At 41.6% G+C, this 27,400-nt stretch overlaps 1 protein-coding gene across 3 annotated transcripts in view; it reads right to left on the bottom strand.

Annotated features, from left to right (window-relative positions):
- The window catches only part of Dync1i1 (dynein cytoplasmic 1 intermediate chain 1), a 290,402-nt gene that overhangs the window by 12,007 nt on the left and 250,995 nt on the right, over positions 1–27,400 (bottom strand). For all 3 annotated transcript variants that reach the window (XM_051151961.1, XM_051151960.1, XM_051151959.1), the window contains 2 exons: positions 9,966–10,106; positions 5,714–5,839 (listed from right to left, as the gene is read on the bottom strand). In XM_051151961.1, the coding sequence (XP_051007918.1) occupies positions 5,714–5,839; positions 9,966–10,106 (267 nt within the window). The remainder of the gene's footprint in view (positions 1–5,713; positions 5,840–9,965; positions 10,107–27,400) is intronic.

Below are 27,400 nucleotides of genomic sequence, written 5' to 3' on the forward strand. Positions count from 1 at the left end.
GCATTTATTGCAATTTGTAATGATATAACTGCTATTATTCTGGTCTGGGAGTGGGCATATCGAATGAGTTATTTGCAATGTTACTAAAGTTAAGAGTTTAAATTTAAAGATTTATGCACATTCCTATTTACTAATTGGTCAACGGTCCAGACAAACACAGTTAAGGTGATAAGATTTACCCTCCTAGTAAATCATAGCTTTTAGGTGATCATTTTATTTTGCAAATCCCACTTTAAGCTGAAAATGATTTTGAAATTTTGTCATTTGTGTAGTGTAAAAATGTAATCAGGGATTTGAAAGCTGCATGTATTTATCGCAACTGAAAATGAAATCTTCCCTGGAAGAGGTTAATGGAAAAAGAAATAATAGGAGGTGGAAGATAAACTGCTTCTTTGAAAAGCAGAGCTGCAAACAGCATCCTAACTAATTCAGATAAGCAGCAAACATAGTTGTTAGGGGATATTTGTGACAGCCGCATCCGTGTGACTGCACTGAAGCATTAACAATGGCAGCGGGCTTTCCATAAAACACATCTTCCAGAAAGACAGGTAGATAGGCTGACTGTCAATCATGAGGACACGTGGATAATTCTATATACACTGGCCCATGCACAATCAGTTGTGTATATATGTAGAAAAACTTGTTAGTCAGTCAGAAAAGAAACTGTGGTTAGCTAAGTAATTTTTAGTTTTAAATCTTTACAATATGTGTATTCACATATCATTTGAAAGAAAAAAAAACAAAAAAACAAAACAAAAAAAAAAAACAAACTCCAGCAGTTCTCAGCAGATTTCTTTGAGTATATTGTAATCTAAATACATCTGAGGTTATATTTAGGCTTCATTTGTGATGTGTTATTTCACATATATTCCACATACATGAGTGATGTATCTGGTCGTGTGGAAATTTCTCAAAATGTAGCCAAAAGCTAGGTAGGCTCATTGAAAAAAGAGATTGATTTTATTTTATTTAGGTGTGTGTGTGTGTGTGTGTGTGTGTGTGTGTGTGTGTGTGTGTGTGTGTGTGTGTCTATGTGTGTCTGTGTGTGTGCAGTTACTCTAGGAGGCCTGGAGAGGGCGTCAGATCCTCTGGAGCTGGAGTTACAGCAGTTGGGAGCTGTTTGATGTAGGTGTTCAGAACAGAACTTGGGGCCTCTGGCAGAGCAGCAAGCGTTCTTAACTGCTGAGCCATCTTTCCAGCCTCTATATTCTAGATTTCAGAAATTTTAAATGATGCATGCAACCACTGTCGATTTAAGTGATTTTTTTTGAAAGCACAAATAGGATAAAAATCACAACCAAATAATAAAAGGGGGGTTCTTTGTCTTACACTGGATTTGCATAGCTTCTATTTATGCTAATGGAAGTTAAACACCTGTTCGGAGAAGGAAATAGGCCCCTATCTGTGAAAATAAATATGTGCGGTAGATTTCTAGATACAATGCTGAAATCAAACAAGCAAAAATGTGTGCTATGCAAACACCGCACCACATAGCCTGCCTGAAAACATGTCTGTTTTATGTTTTACTTCCTGAGCTAAAGGCCCGGAGATAGGACTCCTACCTTTGCCATTTAAATGTAATAAAAAGTAAAGAAGGTGGGGTTAGGGTGGACAGATTTGGCTTATTGGTTTCAGTGAGCTCACACAGAACTCTCAGTGCACCTCTTTACGAGGCCCAAATAAATTGCGTCAGTAAGTCTGGATTCGAGCCACTGCTATCATCCTAAGAGTCATGAAGGATAATTGTACACAACAGAAAAGGACACTATCACTGGGGCTCTGTGCTGGGACTCCCTGCAGCAGCTGCAGCCTCAGCTGGGATAGATGAGGCGGCTGATTGTTAGCAACTGGTGCCGCCAGGGTCCCTCCCTGCAGTGGCCTTCTTACCTGGACTCAAATGGAGATGTCTCCAACAGTGCTGACAGGAAGTTTCTTACAGGATTAAGAAGACTAAAACCTTGCCCACCCTGCTTCATCTGATGAGACAGGGAATTACAGAAAAAAAAAAAAAAAATGCCTTCAATTAAAATTATGCCTGGCTGGAAATGAGGATGTGGGGAGGTGTCATAGAACCCTACCATGGCTTAAGCACCACCTGTGTGCATCTTACGAGGTTTATAACTTATATCTTAATTTAAGGAATGGGTAATACAACTCTATAGCACACAGTCTTTTAATCACGCTTCTAGAGGTTTCTCTTTCTTTTCCCCAGTGACACAGGTCAGAGCCAAGATGTCTTATTTCTTATTTGTCTTATGGTCTATTTCTTGAGGACAGAGCAGGCTATGTAACATGCAGGGCCCATTACAAAATGAAAATAAGGAGCCTCTTGCTGACAACTGTTTACCAACTGCAAGACAATGACAACAGAACATTCAACCGCAGCTCAGAGCTCCAAAGCACAGGACCCTGGGAAGCCAGACTAGTGCCACACCAGTGCAGCTGGCTTCTTGTACACAATAAGAACTTGGCAAAAGAGGGCAGCTGCCCTCACCCTCCAGGTTCAGAGGGGTCTCAGGCAAATAACAATGGGAAATAGATGAGAGAGGACCTCTCACAGGCAGACATCTTTGCTTTACTGGGGTCTCGAGGCAAGCAGAAGAGCATCAGCGATTCTGGAAACTACCATTTATATTCTTACATAGAGTGTAAGAGTTATCTAGAAGTGTTCAAGTGTTCTTTTTTTTTTTTTTTTTAATCTTTTCCTATCAAGGCTTTCCAGAGGCCAGCATGACCCTGGTGAGGAATTCAACCTTAATGAGGACCAGAGGACTGATTTTGAATGCTGCTGTTCATGGTAGCACAGCCTACTGACAATTTGGTTCTCAATGCCATATATTTTTCTCCTTCCTCTATATTTTTTCTATTTAAATTGCTTCCTGCTCAGACTCTCTTCCTCTCATCAGGCATGTACCAGGCTTAGATTTGACCTCTAATTCTCAATGGGGCAGCTTCTCCTGAAAGCATCCCAGCTGGCTTTCTGAAGGGGAGGTGAGTTAGAAGTCTGGGAAGGCTCTGTTTGGAGTGTATCCCTTCACTCTAAATACTGTGATGCTCTGTCAGCTCCAGGCAGCAGTGGCCCAGGGTGTATCTCCCATCTCTAAGAAGTGAGTTCAGCTAAGCCTCAACTATAAGATTCCAACTTCCCATCAGGACATGGGGCCTTGACAGTTGTGGTCTTCAGAGGTTTAAAAAAAGCCACAGAGGTCAGCAAGGAGAAACAGAAACGACTCTCTTCACCTCAAAAAAAATATAAGATACTTTACAGAAACACTTAGGAAAAAAAATGATAGTTAGTCTAAATGACGTTGTTAAGTTTGAGCTAACCACTGCTTTGTGTATGATCAAACAACACAGGAAGATTTGTTCAAGTGTGGAAGCCTAGCCTGGTTTTTACTCATTCAGAGAAGGGCTGAAAGATTGTAACACTACCTACGCTCAATAAAATGGTATATTCCTCTTTCCTCTCCTGGTACTGAATTTGTAAGGATAAACAACCCTACAAATTGTTTGGCCTATTATATGTCACAGAGATTTTTCTATAGCCTGTCTAGACTCCAGACAATAGGCGAGACTGGCCTATAGCGGCAGACATTTCTGTAGTCTGTAATATCACTTAGAAAAGCAAGGGCAATAATACAAAAATGAAAACCAGCCTGACCTGCAGTGTGATAGTAGACATATGAGCCTAACAACACTTCACAATTTAGAGATGATGATAGTGCCCTAGGAAGAAGTTCAGCAGCCATAGCAGCCCAAGCAACTTTTGAAAAATCACACATACTCCTTAGATAGAGGCATATTCCAGTTATCTGGGAATAAACTCTCAATGTACCTTATTGTAGAAAATTATGTCCACGTTATGTTGGTTCTTTTCCTATCAGGGATGTGTCTATATACCTATGTAATATTTCAGTAAGCATAGAGGTCTTTCAGGAGGCCTTTATATGATAAGCCAGATTATTATTACAGTAGCTAGAACAAAAGAATAAAACAACTAACATGCATTACCTAAAAAGAGTTAATGGACATCCACCATGCATTTGAGGGAGATAGAGAAGAAGTTTAATAACTCATCTATCTTCTGCGCCTTCTGGACAGTTTTTTACCTTTATTTTTCTCCCCAAATAACAGTTGTTATCAGGAAAAGGAAAAAAAAAAAAAGCAAGCGAGAGAAAAAAATCTTGTTTAATTGACCTTCTCTCTCTCTCTTTCTCTTTCTCTCTCTCTCTTATGTTTTAGGAAAGATCTCAATAATGAAGATTTGTTTGTTGTTTAGTTTTGTTTGGGTGAAGACCATGAAGAAGCACATCAAGTATAAAGAATCCTCATCACAGAAAATATGGCTAGAAAACTATGGGTAATCAATGTTTCTGATTCAAATGTCTTCCTCTTTTGCTTTAAACTGTGGAGCACCTGGCCACCTGGATCTTCAGTGTCCACATCTCTGCCACTTTGTATGATGTCTTAACTTGTGGTATCAGGAATAAGCAGGGTAGAGGATGACAGTCTAAATACAGGACAACCAAGAGAGCCTTAACAGTTGTATTTAGCATTTTGCATGCTAGGATAGAAATCCCCATCTCTAAAGTTATTCCGTTTCTATGCCGAGCTGAAATCTGAAAATACCATTTAGCTTCTTTCAACATAATCAACTGTAGAACACCATATTATATAATGTGCCATCAAAAGTTTCACTGCTGAACAAACCAGATGGGATTGTCAAGTCCAAGGATGCTCATGGGCGAAACTGGGAAGAGTCCTTCCCGGTGGATCAGCTAAGCTAGTCCACCAGGCAGTCACAGCTACTTCCCAGGACCAACGCACTACGCATACCAACGTGGCCTGCTTTCTCTCCAGAATGCAAATATTAGATTAAAATCATTCCCAAGTAACTTTATTCAACACTCTTAGTTGTTTTTCCTGTTTTTTTCCTTTGTCTTTAAGGGAGAAGCAAAACAAAACCAACCAACCAACCAACCAACCAACAAACAAACAAACAAAACTTAATCTTACAAGAAGTAAGGTTTTATTTTTATTTTTTTCAAATCAATACTTTCTCTGCACTAAAGGAAAACAGATCTAAAATACACAACTGATCAGCGATGGAAAAGTAAAGAAAGGACACAAATTCAGAAGTTTTCTGGAATAAAAGATGTATCATTTTTCACACGGATACATGCTATGATAGTCACTGAACTTTACAGGTCATATAATAAGTCATACCAAGTGAGGCATAGGTCTCACATGATAGTGTCATAAATTTAAAAAAGAAAAAAAGATATAAAATTTGATTCATCTCAGCCTTCTTAATTGGCAGCACTGTACTCAAATAGTGTGGTTTTTAATTTAGCACACTAAGTACAAGTTGACTTTCTCAGAGTAAATGGTAAATTCCAACTTCAGTCTTAATATGATGAGCTTTCGTCTCCCGGAAGTATGCCCAGCCTGAGAAGCTGGAGTTTCTACAGCACAAATAGGAGGAGTCCAGATAGTTAACTAAAGTATCCTGTGCATGGAGACACAGGCCAAATTAGGCCCCAAGGAGGTGTCTCCAAACTCCCACTGAAGGCAATGGAAACTTGCAAATGCAATCAAGAGGGTTCTTGTGCCTCAGAAAGTCTTGTTAACAATTTCAGCAGGTCTTTAGAGTGGAAACCCAAGCCAAATCCTCTCCCCAAACAAAAGCAAAGCAAACACTCCAAATACGTACCTCTCCAACGTCATAGATCCAAATGCGGCCTTCTGAGTCCCCCACGGCAACTTCCTTGCCACCTTGTGCCCAACGAACACGGTTCAGGGCAGATGCCCCCTCAACGGCCACACTTGCTGTTGGCACCTGTCACAAGGGTTAGGACACAAATAGGAATATGAAATGAAATATACTAATCTGCAGTGATATGCTTTACTCCACGAGCCATAGCTGCCTTCCTGTGCATGAAGCCATATCCATCCGTCGAGAAACAGTGAACGGGACTTATTGTTCTAGAATCATACGCTCCACTGACTTAAGGAGTAGGAAGGAGAGACACCAACAAAAACGGAAAGCAGAGACATACTTTCCCACAGTCAAGGCAGCCAGTGACAGGAGTAGCTCTTGAGATTTTGTCAAGTGTCTGTCCAGCCCAGAAGCATGACAGCTAAATGCCATGCTTGACCATCAGATCATGTGGGATGTGCCAAGGGGGCCTGGGGGGAGATGTTTAGTTTCTTTTACCAGGACCGAGGATCTATGAGAGGCGGGGTATGGTAGAAAAACAGTCCATTCCCCAGATAACATGAGTCTTAAGGAAAAGGTAAGCATACATGCACTGACTCTTAGTGCAGTTGTCAACCTCACCAGGGAGTGGACGGTCAGAAAAGAACTGTACAGGTAAAATCCCGAAGAATCACAAGTTCTCCTCTTTGCTCCTTTCATTTTTCTTTCTTCCTGCAGCAATTCCATACAGCAACATCTTGAGAAAATGTATCTATCTCTGTGTGTGACTCCTTTAATAAACACTGGAAACCTGGAACCACTGATCATTAGGCCACCAGTGAGCTGGCAGGGCTGAAGTAGAACCTGCGGTCTTTTTATTTATCTGTTTATCTATCTAATTCATTTCAAGGACTTTAGTGTGTGGCAGGAGGATGCGGAGGGAGCTGACCCCTCCCCTGTCCATCTGTGTACTCTCGTCTTCAAGGTTGGAGGTTTATAATCATTTAGCGCTCCTGAGCCTTCTACAAGAACGTTGAATAGCTGGTGACAGCACGCCATTAAGAAAGAAAATGGTACATGTTAAAAGAAAAAGGGAAAAATGATGAAAACAGGGCCACCGAGAGCATCTCCTGCCACCGTGTGAGATGCCCAATAAGTGTGTCTCACCAACATGGAAACATGACAATGCTCTGTGACTTAGCACCCCCCCCTCCCAACCACCTCCAGTACTCAGCGGCTCACAGGATTGAAACCGTCTGTTTATATGAAACCATTGAGCCAATACATATCTTTAAAATAGCAATATAAACTCCATCATATGTAAGGATCCATGTTTAAACTTCATCTTGAAATCAATAAACATTCCTTTCAGCTGCTTAAATCATTGCATGCCAATTGTGAACAAAAATGTAAAATGAAAATCCCCAGCTCGTTTTTTTTTTTTTAAATACCCAATTTCTACACTGAAGGTACCTGCTGTGCAAGCTAGAGTCTGAATTTTTAACCAAACCTCGCGAAGAATAAAAACAATGTGAATTTAGATAGACTATAATTCTGTCAATACACTTTATTATTGTTCTGCTGGCCTGAAAACAAATTCGCGACTCAGCTATAGAAACTTCAGACCTCATTTTAACACCGAGACTTCGAAGCATAGGATTTTCCATGCTCAATATCAGATTTTACCTTGAATAATCTAAAAGCTGAGTAAAATGTTTAATCTTCGTATGAACATAGCTAAAAAATTAATAACTCAAAAAGCCTGACCTTCTCATAGGTTAAAACAATGCCCACTGAGCTTCTAAAGAAATTAGTTTACTTGAAATGTAATACAGCAAACTGAAGTCACTTAAAAAAAATCCAAAATTCTTTCTTTTCATAGATGTTATAAAAATAAAATACTAAAATAAAGTATGCGATCACAGCCTATAGCATATACTCAAAATTAATGAAGGAGCAAAATATACCTGCATTAATTAAGTGGTGTTTGAAGTTCAAATGTGAATGAGCCTGTATTAAGATAGTCTGCTTGTTCTAATGAAAGTCTTACTTTCAACTTTCTTTTCCTAAGTATTCTCATGCTTTTATGGCACAGTCATTTTAGTTGCAAATATAAGATGTACATAGCACAAAATACTAAGCACTAAGAGTCGGTCACATCAAGGGTAAACAGGAGCCAGTTTTGCACAGGGGATCAGGGACAACTTGATTTAAAAGTGTAGTAATTTGAAGAACAACAAAATAGATAGGGAATTTAGGCTCCCTCAGTCTTTTTCTTTTTTAAAAAAAACAAATCTATTTCTTAATCTGACTTGTACCTGAAAAATATTACCCAACTTGCCTGAAGGTGAAAATGACAGATGGGCTTTAAAAGTGTGAGGTACTGGACCCGAGTGAGACGTGGTGTATTTTTGCTATTACTGTGAAAGCAGAACCATGTTTATCATAAAACTCAACTGTATGCATGACCAACCGTGAATTTTTAAATGCTAGCCATAAAACCTTTTGCATTTTTCTCTTTGATACCTACAGAAAGAGAAGGCAATGTCAAAATATCACTTTCTTTTTCTGAAAGAAAAAAAAGAAAGAAAGAAAAGAAAAAAGAAAACCCAACGGAGTTAGGTGGGAGTTACTAAAGAGGGTGTAGACTACTACACCCCTTCTTACGCTCTGGGGCTGGGTGTCATGCAAACATCACCTCAGCTCGCCTGCTTTCTGATACAGCTAACTCCCGAGTCAATCTGGAAAGCGTTTGTTTTTTGGTTGCTTTGAGTGAGTTTCTTCTAGCAAATAGAAGCAATATGATTTTAATCAACAGTGATGAAAGACTTTGGGAGGCCATTACAACGTAAGGTAATAGCATCTTACTATTAAAAGCAATGATGTTGTAAACATTTCAACATCCCAAAGGACAGGCAGCATCTCACCCGCGCCTTTTGATTATTTTCAAAGATACTTCATTACATAACTTCCCTGTCACATAGTTCTTGAAGGAAAAAAAAAAAAAAAAAAAAAAAAGGAAAAACAGGCTGCCACGGAGAGGCTTTTAAAAGGTGCTCTTTGGTGGTAGTTACCAGTGTCTGTGCCCTTAAAGGTACCCAGATGCAACACCACCTGAGGAAAATCTCCCTGTCCCCTCCCACAAAAACCCTAAGCTCTCTCTGCTCCTCCCTCACATCCTTCAGCTGTAGGAACGTAATTAAAAAGGCTGACTGGCTTCCTGCTCCAAGCACTTCAAAAGACTTGCTTTATTTGACATGTACCTTGTATCATGTACTCTTTGCCTGCATATTTGTATTAATGGAGAGCTCCCTGAACCAAACCAAACCAAACCAACCAAACCAAACCAAACCAAACAAACCAAGAAATGATACAGTGGCCTGTTTTAGGACCCATAAGGCTTGTACAGCAATAACAGCACCCTAAGGCTCTGAATTAGACCCTCAATAATTTTGAAGGATTGAAAAAAAAAAAAAAAAGAACAAAGCAGATGACATATACTTTAAAAATAATCATGTCATTATCAACTATTTTTTTTTTTTTTAGAAATAGGCCTTTTTTACTTGTGAAGGACTGACTTTAAATGTGACCGTGTTAAAAATCCCACTTTAAAACTTAATTTTGTATACCTGTTCAAACTTAAGTCACTACCTTTGAGTTAAATGTTGTAGACGAGGAATAGTTCCTTAGTGAAATTTAATGAGCAGCAGATCTGAACAGAAAGCACGGAAGAGAATCATCTTTTATGGAGTCAAAACCAGAAACTGTACAAATAGCCAACATTGACAGGGTAACCCCATTTCAATAGTCCGGTCTAAAAACAGGACCCACAAAAGCTTACTTTTCCAAGTGTCTGCCAATAAAGTTATTTCAACACTGTGTGTGTCCTTTCCCTTAGGCAAAGGTGTGAACACACCTTGTGCTCTTGGGGGGAAAAGGGTGTGTGTGTGTGTGTGTGTGTGTGTGTGTGTGTGTGTGTGTGTAATTGTCTAAGATCTGCCACAGTTGAGGGATGAAGTGACATGGAGTTTTGGCCAAAGCATCTGCTGGTTCCTTTTTAAGTAGTCAAGAACTGGGAGTTGGGGGTGGGGTGGGGGACGATGGGCACAGCCCAGAGACAATTGAAGGGCCTGTCTACAAAAGGCCGTTTTTTTTGTTTTGTTTTGTTTTTTGTTTGTTTGTATGTTTGTTTTTTCAGGAAGGACCAGACTGCAGAATGGCCCGGGTGCCCCCTCCCAGCCCTGGGCCCCAGGAGCCTGCCGCTCACCTCGGTGTCACTGTTGAGGTTCCAGAGGTCCAAGCGCCCCATCCCGTCCACGCAGGCAAAGAGCGCGGGATGCACAGGGGACCACATGACATCGTACACATAGTCCGCATTGTCTTCAAAGGAGTAGAGAGGCTTGTTGTGCTGTAAAGCAGAGAGACCGTGAAGACTTAGTGGCGCTGCCGCCGCCTCGGGCTGTCTAGAGAGCCTAATTAAAAACTTTGCACATTCACCAAGTGTCATAAAACTTCCCGAGATGAAAGTCCTCGAGAAGGTGAACCGGAGCTTTAATGTGACTACAACTGTCCAGTGGCATAAATAAATCCCGGGGGGTGGGGGGCACTCTGAATGGGCCGGGGCCGGGGCCCGCGGAGTGAGGCGGTTTCGGACACAGTTGTAAGCGACATTCCAGACAGGTGGACGCGACTGCCATTAGCTCGGAATTCTTGCCCGGCCAAGCTGTGCGAGTCGCCGGGGAGCCTGAACCCAGCAGTGGGACTGAGGGGCTTGGACCCGCTGGGATGCTCCGAAGCCCGGGCGGTCCCTGGCGACCCTGCCTCTGCACCGAAGGCAACGTCTGCCACCTTGTGGTCTTCGGTTGTCGCTGCAGCAACGGCGGCCGCTTCCAGTCCAACTGCAGGTCAAATTCATATTTAAACGCTTTCTTCGCGGCGAAGAGAGGGGACAAAAACCTTTAAAGGGGGTCCCTCAGAAAAATGGGAATCTCTCCGTTCAAGACTATGGCCTCCGTACATGAAGTTACTTGTCCCGAGCCAAGTGGAGTGATGTAGCTCATTCTAGAACCTCTGAACTTACACAGAAAATATGACATGCTTTCTAAATCGCTAAGGATTTCTAAGACCCCGAAAGTTGATGTTCTGAGAGGAAACACTGAACATCCTTCCACTGCATACAAATGCCTCCACTCCAGAGGGATATAATAAATTAAAATGGCACACTTGATTTCCAGTGAATATTGTCACATCAAAATAGCACAGAAGTCAGAGGCAAGTTTGAAAGTACACCAGAAATAAAACGTAATTGGACTTTATGAATTATTCATTCCATCTGGCTTGTCTTATTCTAATTTCTGCATAATGGCTTTACTAATCCCTGATCAATTAATGTAAAATGAAATTTAAATGATAATGAAAGCCCCAGAGATAAAAGAAATTAACTATTCTTATATCCTCTGACAGAAATCTAAACAATGGGAATTTTTGTCTTCTTCCTCCAGTCAGCTGTCTGTACTCTCTTCTCGGGCTCTTATGGAATGCCTACACAGGCCAGGGTGGTAAGATCAAGAAAAGATAACATACAATGTAACAATCAAATCCTTTCTGCCTTGGATATTCAAAGAACACATCTGTAGGGAATCGGCTCCAAATATCAGAGCAAACTGCCAATGTGTGCTGCCTGTCAATGCAAAATGCCCAAAGTGCATGCGCTGAGACTGAAGTGGAGGAAATCACTGCACACCCACAGTTCTTTAACCTAAATACAATGCAACAACTTGTTATGGTAGGAACTCTAATTGATTTCTTTCCATTACTTGCATTTTCGTGACACTTAAAAGTCACTGGTTTGCTGCAAAGTTTAGATAGATGGAAGCAACACAGCTTGTGGATGGGCCTGTGTGTGTGTGTATGTGTGTGTGTGTGTGTGTGTGTGTGTGTGTGTGTGCGTGCGTGTGTATGCTTGGAGTGTTTCTATAAGAGATAGATTCATCATATTTTTAACTTCAAAAGTATCTGTGAGGGAGTGTGATTTGGAAAAGGACACCAGCTACTGAAACACCAAAAAGAAACAAACTAGATATGTGTCTTATAGTCCTGCATATTATTATTCTGTAATTTTTAAACAGAAAATGTTTTAAATCTCATGACTGCAATATGATTAGAAACAAAAATAATTTGCTTATTGGCTACTTACTTATGTACTCTCCTCATTGTTTATATTAGATAATTCAAACTTTTTGCAGAAAATCCAAGTATCAAATTATTACCTAATAACATGATTGTAGTATTTCCCCTTATTTATATTAAAAAGAACATATAAAGTAACTGATTCTTCTCTGACAGTTGTATATATTGCATTCTGACGTTTTGTTAAAAAAAAAAAAAAGTCACCACAGATTCTTGACTTTACAGCCAGGCCACTATTCGGGAGAGAACCTAACATTTTTCTTTTAAAGTCAGTAACAGCTACAGACGTATGTTTTAAAGAGTCGGTTCTCAGTACCTCTCTCACTCCTTCAGTCAATAGTTCATCGAGGAACACAGAGATTTAGATATGAACAAACAAGCAGCAAACACACAACACACCTGCTACTGTTGATTTGATCACTTAAAACCCCATGCCGCTTTAAACAGTCACTCTCCAAGGAGCTATCCACTAGTCTCCTTAAGAGAGTGCCCTGTTGATTTTTATGATGTGCTTTCTTTATTTTTCTTTTGATATTTTCTTTACTGATAAATTCAATAAAAACTATAGTATATCCCGGAGACATCGTTTGGAAACATCTGGAAGTAACTGCCCTTCTCCACGTTGCTGCACCACAGATTTTTTCCCCCCTGTTCATCATATTGAGAGAAATACAATTCTTCTCTTATCTCTCTGATGCTTCCTCATCACCCTTCATCCCAAAGCTGAACCTTCTATTACAGAAGCTACCATCAAAGTGATGCTTGGCTGCAGTAGAACTGTGCTTGGGAAAGGGAGGTTTTGTGCTTTCAAAAGCTCTGTTTAAATTTGATAGAGTCACAGGCTTGGGAAACCCCCGAACTCAGTACTGAATGCTATGGGCTCCTATCTCCAGACCAGTAGGTCCCATGGCCCACACAGGCATAAAATGCAGGCACAGGCAAATGCCACGTGTACACTAGTGCTGTTTTGAATAGCAATTACACTTTGCTCAGTGAAGGGTTTTTACCATTCTATCTCATTTTTGTCTCCAAGGATAACATATTAAAGATCTGCCTCAAACGCTTTATGGTTTAAAAATGTATGGAACACACTAATGTCATGGAATATTAACATTTTCAAAAAGGATCCTGAAAGCATCCAGTCCAAAGAGCACTGTTTTTTTGTTTTGTTTTGTTTTTGTTTTTGTTTTTTTTTTTTTTTTGAGTTTGTGAAACATAAGTTTTGGAGCTCACAAATTTGTTATAGCTTGCCAGGGCATGGCTATTGGTTTTTAGAATACCACAGAGTTTGACAACACAGTATGAGAACAAACACAGTCAATGATTTTGGGGAGGAATTTCACAATGTCCTTTGCATATATCAAAGCCACAGAGTCATCATGATTATAAACATTTACCCTAGAAAATACGCGAGGTCATTTAGTTAGCTAAATATTGCTCCACAGCATGTTGCCGTAGAAAGTGTTTTTCAAAGCAGTCAAATTTCACTGGACAAAACTCCCTTCACCTGTGTGTTTCTCTTTCGAGCTCCACGCTTACCATTAGCAACGTGTCAAAAAAGGAAAAGGAAAATTTCACCATTCACGATCTGTGCATGCGTTGCACATACCACTGAAATAAAACCTGAACACCCTTGGCGTCATCAGGTCTCCGGGTCTGTCATCTCAATAACGTGCATGAAGCTACGCAACCCAGCTTGCTTTTATTTCACTAACTTTCACACAAAGCATAGTGGTCGACCAGCCCTGACTTCTGTGAAAGGCAGGAAGAAGGTTTGCTGTGGGCCAGACTCTGTGCACACATTGTCCAACCTAATCCGCATAACATTTCTGTAAGGTAGATGGTGTTTACAGAAAAGAAAATTACAGCTCAGGGAAGTTAGTAACTTGCAAGGCCACAGGGGTTGTGGAAAGGGGGAGGTAGCTTTTGGTCTCAGGGTTTCTAGTTGTTAAGCACAACCTCTGCAGGCACTCTGGGGTCCTTCTACCAGGTCGTCAGTCTTTACAGAGGGAACAACAGATGTGTTAACTCTTAGTCTTTACGCTCCCATTCAAGTCAACCGATATTTACTGGCACACTCCAAATGACTGTACAAACAGTTCAAACTTATTAGTTGACTGTTTTTCTTCCTTAAACCAGTTATTAATGACTTTGAGGGTATCACCCACACTTCTCACGGTTCATTAGCATTTGGTGGGAGGAAAAGAAAATTTTCTTTTACATGCTAGAAACAGGATGGGAACTGTCCTTTAGCTAGAAGAGCATAAGGCTGTGCCTTGGAAAGTAGACTAAACTGAGCAAGGAGGCAAAGCCTTGGCTCCTGTTCTCTGACCACCAGCCTCTGATAAATAGCTGCAGTGATGGCAGCTGAAAGATGGCAGGAGCAAAGCTAGAAGCAGGCAGAAAGGTCATGAAAGATGGGGAAAACTACAGCTCTGGGAAATTTCACCTCATGCTTTTGACTGACAGTTTTCTTATGTGTAAGATGGAAAGAGGCGGTCCGACCTCTGGGCTCTCCTTTCTTTTATGATTCTAGGACAGTTTTGCTGTATGCCATGTTATATGCTGCAGCAAGGATGACAGAAAATGAAGCATACAGACCTTTGGGTTTTCCTAAAGGCCTCTTCAGTGGTACATATTATACCCGAACCCATTCTACCTGTTGTTCTTTGAATTTGGAACATGAGTCTAAGAAAGAATAAATAAATGCTTAAATGCTTTCTAGCTTTCTAACTCAGTGAGACAATAAGGTAAAATCAAGAAACTTGAAATGACGGAAGCTGTAATAGTTTCTTGGATCAACTGAAAAATAAGAAGTACTGTATTTGTGTTAAGATAGCCAATAAAATATGTGTAAAGAAATGAAACTGTAGAGTGTCCAACATTCTCCAGCAAAGCCTCTAGAATCAGACTCTACTTTATAAGCATACTTGTGAACAGGAACAGACCTGCCCATACTCCAACCTGTTAACTCAGAAATAATTTCTACAGGGTTGGCTTCCTATTCCGGACATTACAGAGATTACAGAGACCAAAATGGTAATTTTTCTCTGTGTTCTTTGTCTTCTTCTTTTATGGGGGCCCTCCCAGCACCCCAATAGAATTTAATGTTCTGAAGGCTGGAGAATAAACAGATTTGCGTTAAAACATTCTCCAAGGTCCTCAAACACCATACGTGACTTGTTGGGCTTGTTTCTAAATGATCAACTTTCCAAGCAGACATAGCAATGCTTAAGCAATCTGTGAACATGTGTGTGTGTGTGTGTGTGTGTGTGTGTGTGTGTGTGTGTGTGTGTGTGTGTACTATACTGTGTAGGGATACCTCTCAGATAGATCGAGGGAAGGTCAGAAAATCAATAACACCATTTCTACCTTTGAGTTCTGAAGCAGAAGGAAAAAGAAACGGACACTACCTAGGAACAATATCCTGTTGTGGGAGGAGGAGGAGGAGGGTGACCAAAATGAGTAACATGAAAATATCCTCCAAAAACTGTCCTGTGGTCCCTGTGAAGTAATTAAAGTGAGGAGACAGCTGGTTCTTCCAGGAACCATCAAAATGCAAGACCACATTATCACTTTTAAAAAAAAAAAAAAAAAAAAAAAACCCACCAAAAGACTCCCAGACTTCAGGCTCATACAAAATAGATTCTTCTACCATAAAAAGAAAAGTGGTTAAACCAACAAATAAACCAAGACTCACAAACCAAACCAAAGAAACCAACTCTCTTGGCCCCGGAGAGGTGTTGCAAATTTGGTACCATCACAGGAAAACTGAATGGGCAACTTAATGTGAGGTCCTTCTAAAGTACAAAGTATCTCATGTTTACCTTAACTTCTGTGGCCTTTTCTTAGAGCAATACATTTGAAGGCTGCATGGTGGACTTGCCTTCCTGGCCAGGAGTTGAAGTTTAGCCACACTTTGGGGAACCTACTCTCAACAGTACATGTGGAGCAGGTCAGTTTGTTGTTTGTGAGCTCTAACCTAAAGGATGTGAGGACTTTCATATGAACTAGTTGATTTGAAATAATTTGAAAGATGATTATGGACATCCAGGAATTTGACGTTTGTCTCTGACTAAATGCAGCAGTCTGCTACCTGAGACCCAAAGCCACATGAAAGGTGTTCTTTGTTGCTTTGCTTTTCTCTACAGCTTATTTGCATGGAAGAATCCTCTTAATCCAGGAGGCGCCACCAATAAAGAGCCCAATTATCCCTTAAAAAAAGAATGTATACATATTCACAGGTTTTGACTAGTACACGAGTGTTCAAAGCCACAGGAAAAGCTACAAGCTTTGCCTAATTCATAAAGGGGGTGTGTCCTACTGACATCTTTATGAATGTTAGCTTTACCTCAAGGTTCTTTAAAGCTGGCATTCTAGTGTGATACACAGTACAGACATGTTGTGAAAACACTGAGCAGGTTAGCAGCTCTTTGGAGCAGTGGAAAGGAAGGTTTTGTCTCCAGCACTGGGGTCAGCTGAGTTGCTTTGCGCCTCCCACAGCTCTTCTTGTAAGCCATGTTTTCTTTCTCTTCGAAGATTTGCACGGCAACAGAAAGAGGTGAGCAGGTTCAAAAACATGGTTGCATGTTTTCTTCCTCTACTGCTAATACAGCTGTATTCAGCAGCATATTAGTTAGGAAAAAAAAAAAAAAGAGAGAAAGAAAAAAGAAAAGCATTCTGTATATTTATGAGGCTCAAGATGATTAGAAAGCCCAAGAATGACAGAAAGAAGATGTAAACATCAGTATGAAGGAATGGAGGTGCAAAAGGGGAGAATGGACCAGACATGTGGTTGTGTCTGTGTCATGAAGTCATGAAGAATCAGAAAAAGAAACAAGTCAGGCAGTGTCTGTAGGCCCGAGGTCTGTTTAATTACTATGAGTTGGATGTCAAGTTGTACAACTGTATTTCACTAGCTAGTAGGCTACACAGCAAAAACATTTCCACTGAAATAGTTTAAAGGGCTAATCTCCACTGGAGCACCGAGTTTTACAAGCCACCACAGATATAAACATTCTTTTGTTATTGTTTGAGGCTGGGTATCAGGTAACCTCAGTGGGACTGGAACTGACTATGTAGCTGAGGATGACCTCGAACCCCTGATCTTCTGGTTTTATGCAGTACTAGAGATGAAACACAGAACTTTGTGCATGGTGGATAAGTATTCTTCCAGTTGACTTGCATCACCAATCCTACACAAAATTTAAAATCTATTCTTTCATAATTGTATACACATACACACACAAACAAACATACAACACATGTATGCATACATGCACAAATATGCATAAACACATACCTACACACACACCTACACACACACCTACACACACACACACACATGCAAAACACTGAAATTATATTCTCCCATCAATCCCTTTAGCTCCCCTTATACTCCTGCTCAACTATTTCTTCTTCTCACACAGCCTTCCACTGCTTTGAACTGATGTATTTTGAACTTTTTGGTGACCCACGGTGTTTAGTTAGGGCTGCTTACACGACCATAGTTAAGGAATCCCTCACTTGAGCAAGGACAACTTAGGAGTTGCTCCACTCTCCCCTGCTCATCCAGAAACCATGAAGGCCTAGTAGCTCCTTAGGGAGGTGTGTTTTCATGAGCCTTTCTCTTGCTGGTGATGCATTTTTGAGAGGCCCAGCCTGGTACAGGTAGCGACAGCTCATGTGAGCTCATGAGAACAACAGAAGGCAGCAGTGAAATTAGTGTTTTAGATGAACAAATTTAGATGAACAAAATACCAAAATCCAAATCTAAAACAATAGATTCTGTTTGATTCTCCTGTCATGTTTATTTCTGAAATGCCCAGGTCAGTATTTGCCAATTACCTAAGCTAATCTGATATTGATGAGCTCACTGCATTTAAATATAACATTTAGGTGTGTGTGTGTGTGTGTGTGTGTGTGTGTGTGTGTGTGTGTGTATGTGTGTGTGTGTGTTGGGTCCATTTACAGAGTCAGGGTGAAGTTTGATAGCTCATCTTGCTTTTGTCTCTTGTATTAAACATACCATACCTTTTGTATAATACTTAATACTAAAAAAACTGACATACTTTTAAAAAATTTGATGAGAACCAGAATGGAGAATTCTCCGAAGCAGAAGTTCAAAAACAGGCAGCCTGAGTCTGCGGTATTTTGGCACCAGATTAGTTGACTATTCCATTCCTGCTTAATCAAAATGGAATTACTTTCCATTGAAGAAGTAACCATGAGGTGGGCGAGGTGATCCAGGATATTGAAAATAACCATGTCCTTACTTTAGTTTCTGTCCTAGACAATTTGCTAAATTAAGAGGTCACAGAAAGCTCGTCAAGATGAACCTATGTTGGTTTGATCCCAAAACAGGTATTTTGGGGTAAAAATGAGTTCTAATTTATCTTACAATGTTATATGTAAAATGATAGTTAATGCAGGGCTTCTGTGGGGGTCTTTACTTTTATAAGTAATTTGTTGGGGTGCATCTCCCCATCGCCAAACGATATTACTCAAAAGCTATGCTTGAGAAGGTAACCTGTGCAGGATAGCATAAAATACAGAGGCTACCATTTCCACGCCGTGCTGGTTGAAAGAGCAAAAGAAAGGAGTTGCCAAGCCCTCACTTCTTGCACAGTGAGGAAGCCCAGTGAGCTGGGTGGATTTTTAAGTCCCCAAAGTGTTTGTTGTTATGGGAATTAGTCACATGGGTCTGCAGAAATAGTCAGCCTCTCAAAAGCACATGCTCATGGGTGAGTGTTGAGGCAGGCTATCAGGGACAGGAAGTGTGCACACAGGCCGAGTTGGGAGGTGGCTTTCCAATTTCTTCAGTGGTTTCTTTCACAGTTAAAGCATTCTGCACGGGTGAGCTTTTTAAAAAGGAGTCGGCAAACAACGTGTAGTGGGACAGACTTCGGTGACAGCACAAGGCAGTTTTATCAAAAACTAATTTTAATGTTGGCTCTCTGGTGTTAAGAAAAGAGAGAAAAAAGGATAAAATGGCCATAAAGGGAAAAAATTAAAAAATTAAGAGCCCGCCTGATACCGTGTTTACCAGGAAGACACCAACAGGTTTAAGAGTTATGAGGACATGCTTTCTGTTCGCCAGGAAACAAACCCTTACTGAGGTGCACTGTCAACTTCGTTCATCTTCTTGCTTTTAAAAGTTAAAACTTTATTTATTTATTGTTTTTCAAGACAGGGTTTGTTGATGTGTAGCACTGGCTGTTCTGGAATCACTCTGTAGACCAGGCTGGCCTCGAACTCACAGAGATCTACCTGCATCTGCCTCCCGAGTGCTGAGATTAAAGGTGTATGCCACTGCTGCCTGGCTAGTTTAGTATTTATAGTATGTGTTTTCCTTCTGGTATTTTGGGTATTTCAAAGCAATTTCAGAAGCACACATACCCAGGGCCCTGTGTTAAAACAACACCATTTTAGAAGGTATTCAATCCAGTTGAAGATGCTCTAACTTCCTTTCACTAAACACACATTTCAGGTAGGATACTGATGATCTACTGAGAACCAAATCCAGGCTTTCTGCCTTGGGCAATCAATAGGAATCAAGATTTGACTTGTTCTCAAGCAGTAGCCTTCCAGGTAGGAGAACGGGGCCTCGGAAATGAATACTAAGAAAACCATCTGTTTGGTGATCACTTTTTACGCTTTAGTCCAAAAAGATCTGCTGAATCTTCCAAGTTACATATCATGCAAAATTAAGAGCAAACGCTCAACAAAGAGCTCTAACAAGGGCAGGAAGATTGCATAGCTGCTGCAACTACCCTGATGAACAGTTATTTCAGTCAGGCAGTGAAGCAGATCTAGGCGGCATGGAAACCAAGATGCAAGGGAAGAGACACGGAATTAGAAGGAGGTACAGGGACTGTACTGTCTGAAGAAAAGAGAAATAGACATTCGTTCTCAGAGATACATTCCTGGGTGAAATTCAACAAGGAATTTACCTTGTTTGAGAATTCCTGGAGGCAGACTGGCTCCCTGTCTTGTTTATGCTAAAGAGAGAGAATGGGTATAGAGCCAGGGCTTGATTCTGTGCTACAGTTGTTAGATGCCAGAGAAAACTCCAAGATTGGCTCGCAAGTTGTCATCTGATGTGGTCAAGGAAGGTATTACTTATGGCAGCTGAGGAGACCTGCCTTGAAAATCGTGAGGACCCTGATAGACGGGAAGGAACATGGTCCTGTGGGGGAGAGCAAAGCATGCCTGGTCACATAAATCAGGATGGCGTTCCTAGGAAGGAGTCATGGTGGAAGCTGGGAAAGCCCTAAGAGGCCTTAGCCTTTGTCCACATGGATAAATTTGACTGTGGGCATATTAAGAGTTCTTGATGCAATACCTGCATCAAGTTTACTAAGTATGCATTGATAAATGTGGCACACACAAGATATGTCTGAAGCTATTTAACATTCACGTGCAAGCTTTTATCTTTTCTGAGTGTGGATGACTGAAAGGTCCGTTCCTTTAGCAGAGTGGAAGACAGACAAAATCAAGCAAGGGAAAAAGATGTGGCATTTTAAACATGGGACATTTGGGTCTGGATGTGACACTCAAGTTAAGCCGACAATAGAAATACAGAGATGACTCTGGGAGGCAGAGGCTGGTGGACCTCTGTGAGTTCAAGGCTAGCCTCGGGTAGACAAGGCTACACAGAAAAACCTTGTCTCAAACAACAAGAACAACAAGAAAAACAACAACAACAACACAAAAAATAAAGAAGGAAAGAAAGAAAGTAAGATTATGGAGTTAAGATAGGACAGGCTGCTATTTACCAGAAGTGTTGATGGTCAGGAAAAACTATCATTAAGAGAAAAAAGGCTATGCCAAGGTAAAGCAGCAGAACAGAATCTGGCATGAAGAGAACTGAAGGAACGAGTGGTCACCAGAACGGTAGGCAATGGCTACCTAGGGACACCCTTGCACTTATCAGCTCAGGCCTCACTGATAGTGGCCAAGACAGACATGTGAGAACAGTGTTAGTATTGCCCAGGGAAAGGCTGGGAGAGCCGGGCTCAGTGCTGACACACTGTTTTTCTCAAGAGTTTCCACAAGCTGTGCACCTGACAGGAGACTAATATCTGAACTATGGAAATGACTCAAAAGTTAAAGCCAAAGGTCCAGCCACCAGCCCGTAAGTGGGCAAAGGAGTTGAGTAGACAGTTCTCAGAAGCAATGCAACTGTCCGATACGCACACGAAAAAAGGATCAACATTCTTATCTTCCAGGAAAGCACACATCAGAACTACACAAAGATTCAATCGTCTCCCACTTAGAATGAAACCAAATGGTGCTGCTGGGAATATAAGGCAGCGAAGCCACTCAGATGATCACTGTGGGAATTCCAGGCAGGAACAGTCAGTTTTGTACCATCAGAGAAAAAGAAATTAAACATCCAATGTATTCTATCTCATTCAGCTCTGGAGTTAAAACCCCAGTATATACCCATAAAATCTAGGTAAACCTTGCATTTCAAATGTGTATGTGTGAAAGGCAGAGATAACACAGCTCTCCTGAGATAGTCTCATGTGTTCATCCAGAAGAGTAGTGATGCCAGGAAACTGAATGGTACAGAATCTAAATTCAAATTAACATTGGGCTGAATGTCAGTGAAGGTGGTACCCCTGCGTAAAATGGTCTTTCCATTCTCCATCAGCAGAGCCAACGGACAGAGCGGCCTCATTGCACAAACTGTGCTTTCCCTCCAGGTCCTGCTGGCTGGCTATTGGAGAGACAGCAGCACTCAGGTGCTGGGAGCCAGGGTGGTGAAGAGATGTCCTGTGTAGCCTGTGATGCTAAGGGTTTCATTTGGTCTGTAAGCAAGGGCACACAGGAATAGTGAAGCAGCCTCGGTTCTCATTATGGGAAGAATTGCGTTGGTTCCAAAATTAAATTCCTGTCCCGATGTCTTCTCAGTACCTTAGAGTGTGATCGCTGTATTTGGGAATCAAGCCTTTGGACAGGAAATTACATTTCAGTGTGGCTTTGGGGAGTGTAATCCAATATAAACAGTGACTTTACAAGACGAGATCAGGATCCAGACAGATACAAAGGGAAGAGCACTTGGAGGCATAGGGCTAAGACTGCTGTTGACAGGTTACAGAGGGGTGCTCTGTGAAGAAGCTGGCCCTCACGGTACTTTGGTAATTATGAGGAAATACATTGCTGCTCTTGAAGCCGCTCCACCTACGACACCTTACACAGGCAGGCCTAATGAATTCTTAACGTCAAGGGAAGCAAGCAGTAAGGGAGTCCATCTTTCCCTCACCCACTGATGCCCTCCTCCAGGGTTTATCTCCTGACAATTCTACCTTCATGGAAGGTTCTCTGACAACAGCAGACACACTGTTTCTGAGCACCTGCCTCTGCCTTTTCTGAGCACATCCCTTTGGGACCAGTGACAGTGGCTGTACCGTTAGCTTTACTGTACCTTCTGGTGAAGAGAACAAGTCACCTGTAATGAATATGTACAACACGGGCTCCATGGATTTCTTGAGACAGCAAAATCTTTGGAAGGATTTCAACTTGGCGTACATTGTGCCTATCACTCTGAAACAATCTTGTGACAAGTGCTTATGACAGGGAAAGAGACATTCTGAAGAAAGTGATAGGGCCTCTATGCACACTACCCCCAAGGATCTGCCTAGCCTTAGTCAGGAAATGACAGCTCTGCTATAGTAAGCTGGTATCTTTTGTCTGAGGTAAGAGTTATTTTCTATTTAATTTTAATATTTTTTTTTTGTGTGTAATGTGTGCATGTATGTACATGTACCTACATGCAAATGCATTTGCCTGTGCCTGACAATGTGGAGGCTGGTGTTAGGTGTCTTTTTCCATTGCTTATCAAATTATTTTTTCTGAGACAGGTCTGTCACTGAGCCTGGAACTCACTGATTGGCTAGGCTGCTTGCCTAACAAGCCCCTGGGATTCTGCTGTGCCTGCCTCTCAGAAATGTGTTGCTAGGCCTGGTTCTAAGTACAGGGTTGCCGGGGATCTGAACTCATGCCTTCATCATTCACTGTAAGCACTTGGCTCATCGAGCCACTTTCCCGGTCATCTAAACATTATTTTCTGCACTTGAGTTCAGAGTTTACTTTGGTTTTATTTTGCCCTTCCCAGCATCCTCTGCCTCAACCTCTCTTTTAGAACAGAGCTACAGGGATGGGACAGGGTGAGAAGGCAGGCAGGGTAACCAAGCAGGGCAGCTTCAGCTCTGAGCTGGCATGGGTCCTGAAGCCGACACCCTCTCAGGCAAGGCCCAGGGTTCACTTGTAGACTCAAGAGCAACCCCCTGCCAAGCTCTCCTTAGCAGCGCCTTGAAGGCTAATTACTGCTGAATACATTGCCGAGGTTGGAAAATTTTCAAAGAATTTCTGAATACATTTCTGCAGTTCTCCTAACAATAGGATCTATCAAACACAAGGGGAAGGCGCTGTTTAAAGCACAGACAGGAGATGGGGGAACGTGTTTGATTGCCAAAGTGACTAATTTATTTCTGCACAGTATTAACGATGCTACAATAACCAATATCTATAGCCCAGTTTTGACAGTTTATCGTAACGGTTTCTATTGTTTAAAAAAGGAAGAGAAAGAAGGGAGAAAAAAAGGAAGAACGAAAGCAGGAAAGAAAGAGAATGTTTTATTTCGCTACATTTCAATTTGTTAACAAGACTGCACATAAGCAAAACCAGAGGTCATTAGCAAACAACCAAAACATGCCTGTCTCCCGAAGACTACAACCCCCTTCATCACTTAAAATATAGCTCTGTCGAAAACCCGGCTCATGACAAATCCTGAACATGAAAAATTCAGTGCAAACTCGAAACCACCTGACTTTGCTTTGGGCTTGTACTCTTTAAAATTACCTAGAAAACCCCTCAATCTTCTCTCCACGCAGCTGGCTGTGGGCCAGCACCCTGGCTCCGGGAGGCAAAGGGCAAAACTGTAAAGCAAGTTTCTGCAGACAGCCCCACCCTCTCTCCCAAGTCCACTTGGCCTCCTGACAGAAAGAGAGAGCTAAAGCACACTCATCCCCGGCCTGGGTTTTTTTGGCCTAAACTCAAGATGCTCGTAGGACAAACAAAAATGAAATCCCAAATGTTGTCACCCTGCCTTGAAGAAGTCAAACGGTTTTGAACGAGTTGCCCCGCACCTGGTGACTGGCGCACATCTGCAGCTTAGATGGAAACCAAAGGAACCAGAGAAGAGCAGAACTTTCTGGTTTGGATAAGAGGGGTCAGCTGAGATTCTAAATTCCAATGTGAGAGTTTTAAAAAATGGGGTGAGGAGCACTGAATGAGTTTGAGAGCTGAGTCTGTTCCCATGGAGATGGGGCACTTTGAGAGGATGGAGGGCCTAGGACTGTGCTGTGAGGGCATGCTTGCTTGGTACCGGAGTCCCCCAGCTCTGTGTAAGCCTCTCCCCTCTGAGGGCTGCAGGTCTTAAGGACTCTCTGTTGGCCTCACCTCCCCCCCCCACCGCGCCCCCACCACCCACCCACTCAACATCCTCCCCCAGATCTCATGCTGAGATTGGGAGAGAGCCAGGAGAGACTGTCAAGTAAATTTTACCTCCTGCTGAGCTAGTGACAGGCTCAATACAAATAGCTACATTGAGAAAGTGTAATGCCACAGATCCCATGGCCACTGCAGCAGCAAGACAGGCCTGGGGTGGGGGGGAGGGGATGGTTCAAATGTGGCCATCGATCTCCCTGGGGAAACGGCTGGGCCAAGCTTTTTGAGTGATTCCTCTTCACCTGTAATCACTATTGTGTGCTCCAACAAGTAGGGCTTGTTCACAGCCTCCCCAGCGCTGTCTGCTCGGGCACCTGAGGTTTGCTCTCCCTTTGAAAGGCATGCTGGTCTCTGTCCTGCTCACTAGCCGTCCAGTCCTATCATCCCCATGAGGTTCACAAACGCCATAATCTGCTCTCAAACACAGGGCTTTTGAGAAGTTCTCCTTAGCTTCTAGCTCCTTCTCGGATGTATGTTTGTTTGTATATATCTATGAGTGTGTGTGTGCATATATGCACGCATGCATATATGTATGGGTGTATGTGTGCTCCTTGTGTGGAAGCCAGGATAACTCGCAGGCATTGGTTTGCTCTCTCCTCCCACCCTGTGTCAGGATTGGTTCTAAGCTCTTCTTACCCACTGAGTCATCTCATTAGCTCTAGCTCCTTTTTAGATACTGTCTCAGCACTCTCTGACAGTCTCTCTTAAATGGTTATATCTGACTATAGTCATATTTCACTACCAAGTGCTCAGCTTTCCATGAAGGACTCGGCATTCCTGTTTCAGTTCTCAGCATGCAAACCCAATCCTGTGTCTATTGAGCGTTGCATTTTTTAGCATCTCTGTGTTTCTTGTTGGTGGGTTTTGCTGTTCAGCACAGCAAGTGGACTAGTGGTAATTGCCATCTGGGGCTCTAAGCTCCACTAGGCTATGTTGCACCCTCCTAGAGCATGCCTATCTTGGAGGAGATTCCTTCCTGTGGGCTCTGTTGACTGGAGCCAATGTTAGCGTGAACAAGCATTCTATCTTAAATGGCTCATAATTTGTAATAAATCTTTTGCCAGAAATACATGTAAAATGAGATCCTGTATGGATTGCTTGATAAAAATGTTGTGGCCCAGGCTTGTAAAGCCCTGGCCCTGTATGTCCCCTCAGCTAGTGATTCTGTATCATCGCCACCTCTGTTATTTTATTATATATATATATGTATTTTTTAATTAATTTATTCATATTACATCTCAATTGTTATCCCATCCCTTGTATCCTCTCATTCCTCCCTCCCTCTCGCTTTCCCCCTACTCTCCTCCCCTATGACTGTGACTGAGGGGGACCTCCTCCCCCTGTCACATAGGGTATCAAGTCTCTTCACACAAACTCTGGTCCCCCATATTTGACCACATCCCCTGGACGGGGAGGCCTGATGGCACTCAGAGGAAGGATAGCAGGGTACCACCTCAGTTTTAAAGACAACTTTATTAACTGTAACTGTGATGAGCAACATGAATGGATTATTTGCATCTTCCAGTTTTTCAGTCTCATAGTGTTTGCATGCTCTTGTTACATGGGTCTCCAGCACAGACACACTTTTGGTAAATAGCTGTGTGTTGAGCGTGCAAGTACTTTGTTCTGTTCCACATGTGTTTGAGTTGCATTAAAATAAAAGTGAGGCACTATGGGAAACTTTTGCAATTTTTTTAAAAAAAGAATTTCCAGAGCCCAGTGTGGTGGAAGGCACTTCTAGCCTCATCTCTTGGGAAGCAGAATCAGGCAGATCTCTATGATTTCAACAGTGTGGTGGAGCACACCTCTAAGCCCAACTCTCCAGAGGCAGTCGGATCTTTGGGATTTTTGAGGTCAGACTGGTCTATGTAGTGACTTCCAGGCTGGCCAAAGTTACATATAGATACTGTGTTTAAGTGGAGGAAAAAAAAAAAAAAAAAAAAAAAAAAAAGAATTTCTATTCATTATATAAGGTTGAACAAGAAGATGAATACTATCAGATCTGTTGATGTTAGGAGTTTGGGGTCATTTCTATGTTTGTTACAACACCTGGCAGCATGCTAATTAGACACTAAATGGAAAAAAAAAAAGACACTAAATGTTCCGTGAGTGCTGATGTCATGCATGACTATCTGACCAAATCTAATTCTATTTTGAGTAAATAGGGAAAGCAATATTTCTGTTTGGTTTGCAGTAGTCTTAATTCCACTTCATTGTTATTTTTTGCAAGTTTCATGGTACTAATACTGTAGGTAATTTAGTTCATAAACATTATGAGCATATGGGAAATCCATGTGTATGAACAATAGCGGAAGGAGAAGATCAGTGGAGAAGGGGGAATGAGGTCATGGCTGCAAACTTGAGCAGAGATCAAATGTATAGCTTAGACAGATATCTTTGCAGGTACACAGGGGGCTAGTTATGGTTCAGGCTTTAGGGTGTTCAAGTGCAGGCTGAAATAAAGTTGCAGTAAATGCAAAACATCTTAGTGTATCATAATATTATTCTGCAGTCAGTCAACACAACAGCCAACATATATCACAAAAAAATCACAACCACACTGAAAGTTGTAGGGAATAGAGATGAAATATAAGAGATGGCCACTGCCCTTGAGAAACTTAGAGCTCTGTGGAAAAGAGAAGCAGTTTGTGGTTAAATAAAAGTCATTGACATTATATTAAGGTGCTGTGAGTGTTGGTTAAAATTACTGATGATTGAACCATCAAATCCAGTAAGTTGCTCAAATCTGACTCCACTACTATATGGTAAATAGTAGGAGGCAGACAATTAAAATATTAGCTCACATTTTAGCGTACTTATTTTGAACCTAATTATAATGAATATGAGATGAAAATTATGGCACTAAAGCTAGGGGGTAAGTCACTCTTTTTCAGTCTTCAGTTTTATTTTCTGAAGAATCCTTAGGTTTGATTCTTAGATCTTAACCAGATTGCCCCCTCCCTCTGTCTCTCCCTCTCCCCCTTATGTGAGTGTAGG

Source organism: Acomys russatus, chromosome 10 (assembly GCF_903995435.1).
Source record: "Acomys russatus chromosome 10, mAcoRus1.1, whole genome shotgun sequence".
In the NCBI taxonomy this organism is placed as follows: domain Eukaryota; kingdom Metazoa; phylum Chordata; class Mammalia; order Rodentia; family Muridae; genus Acomys; species Acomys russatus.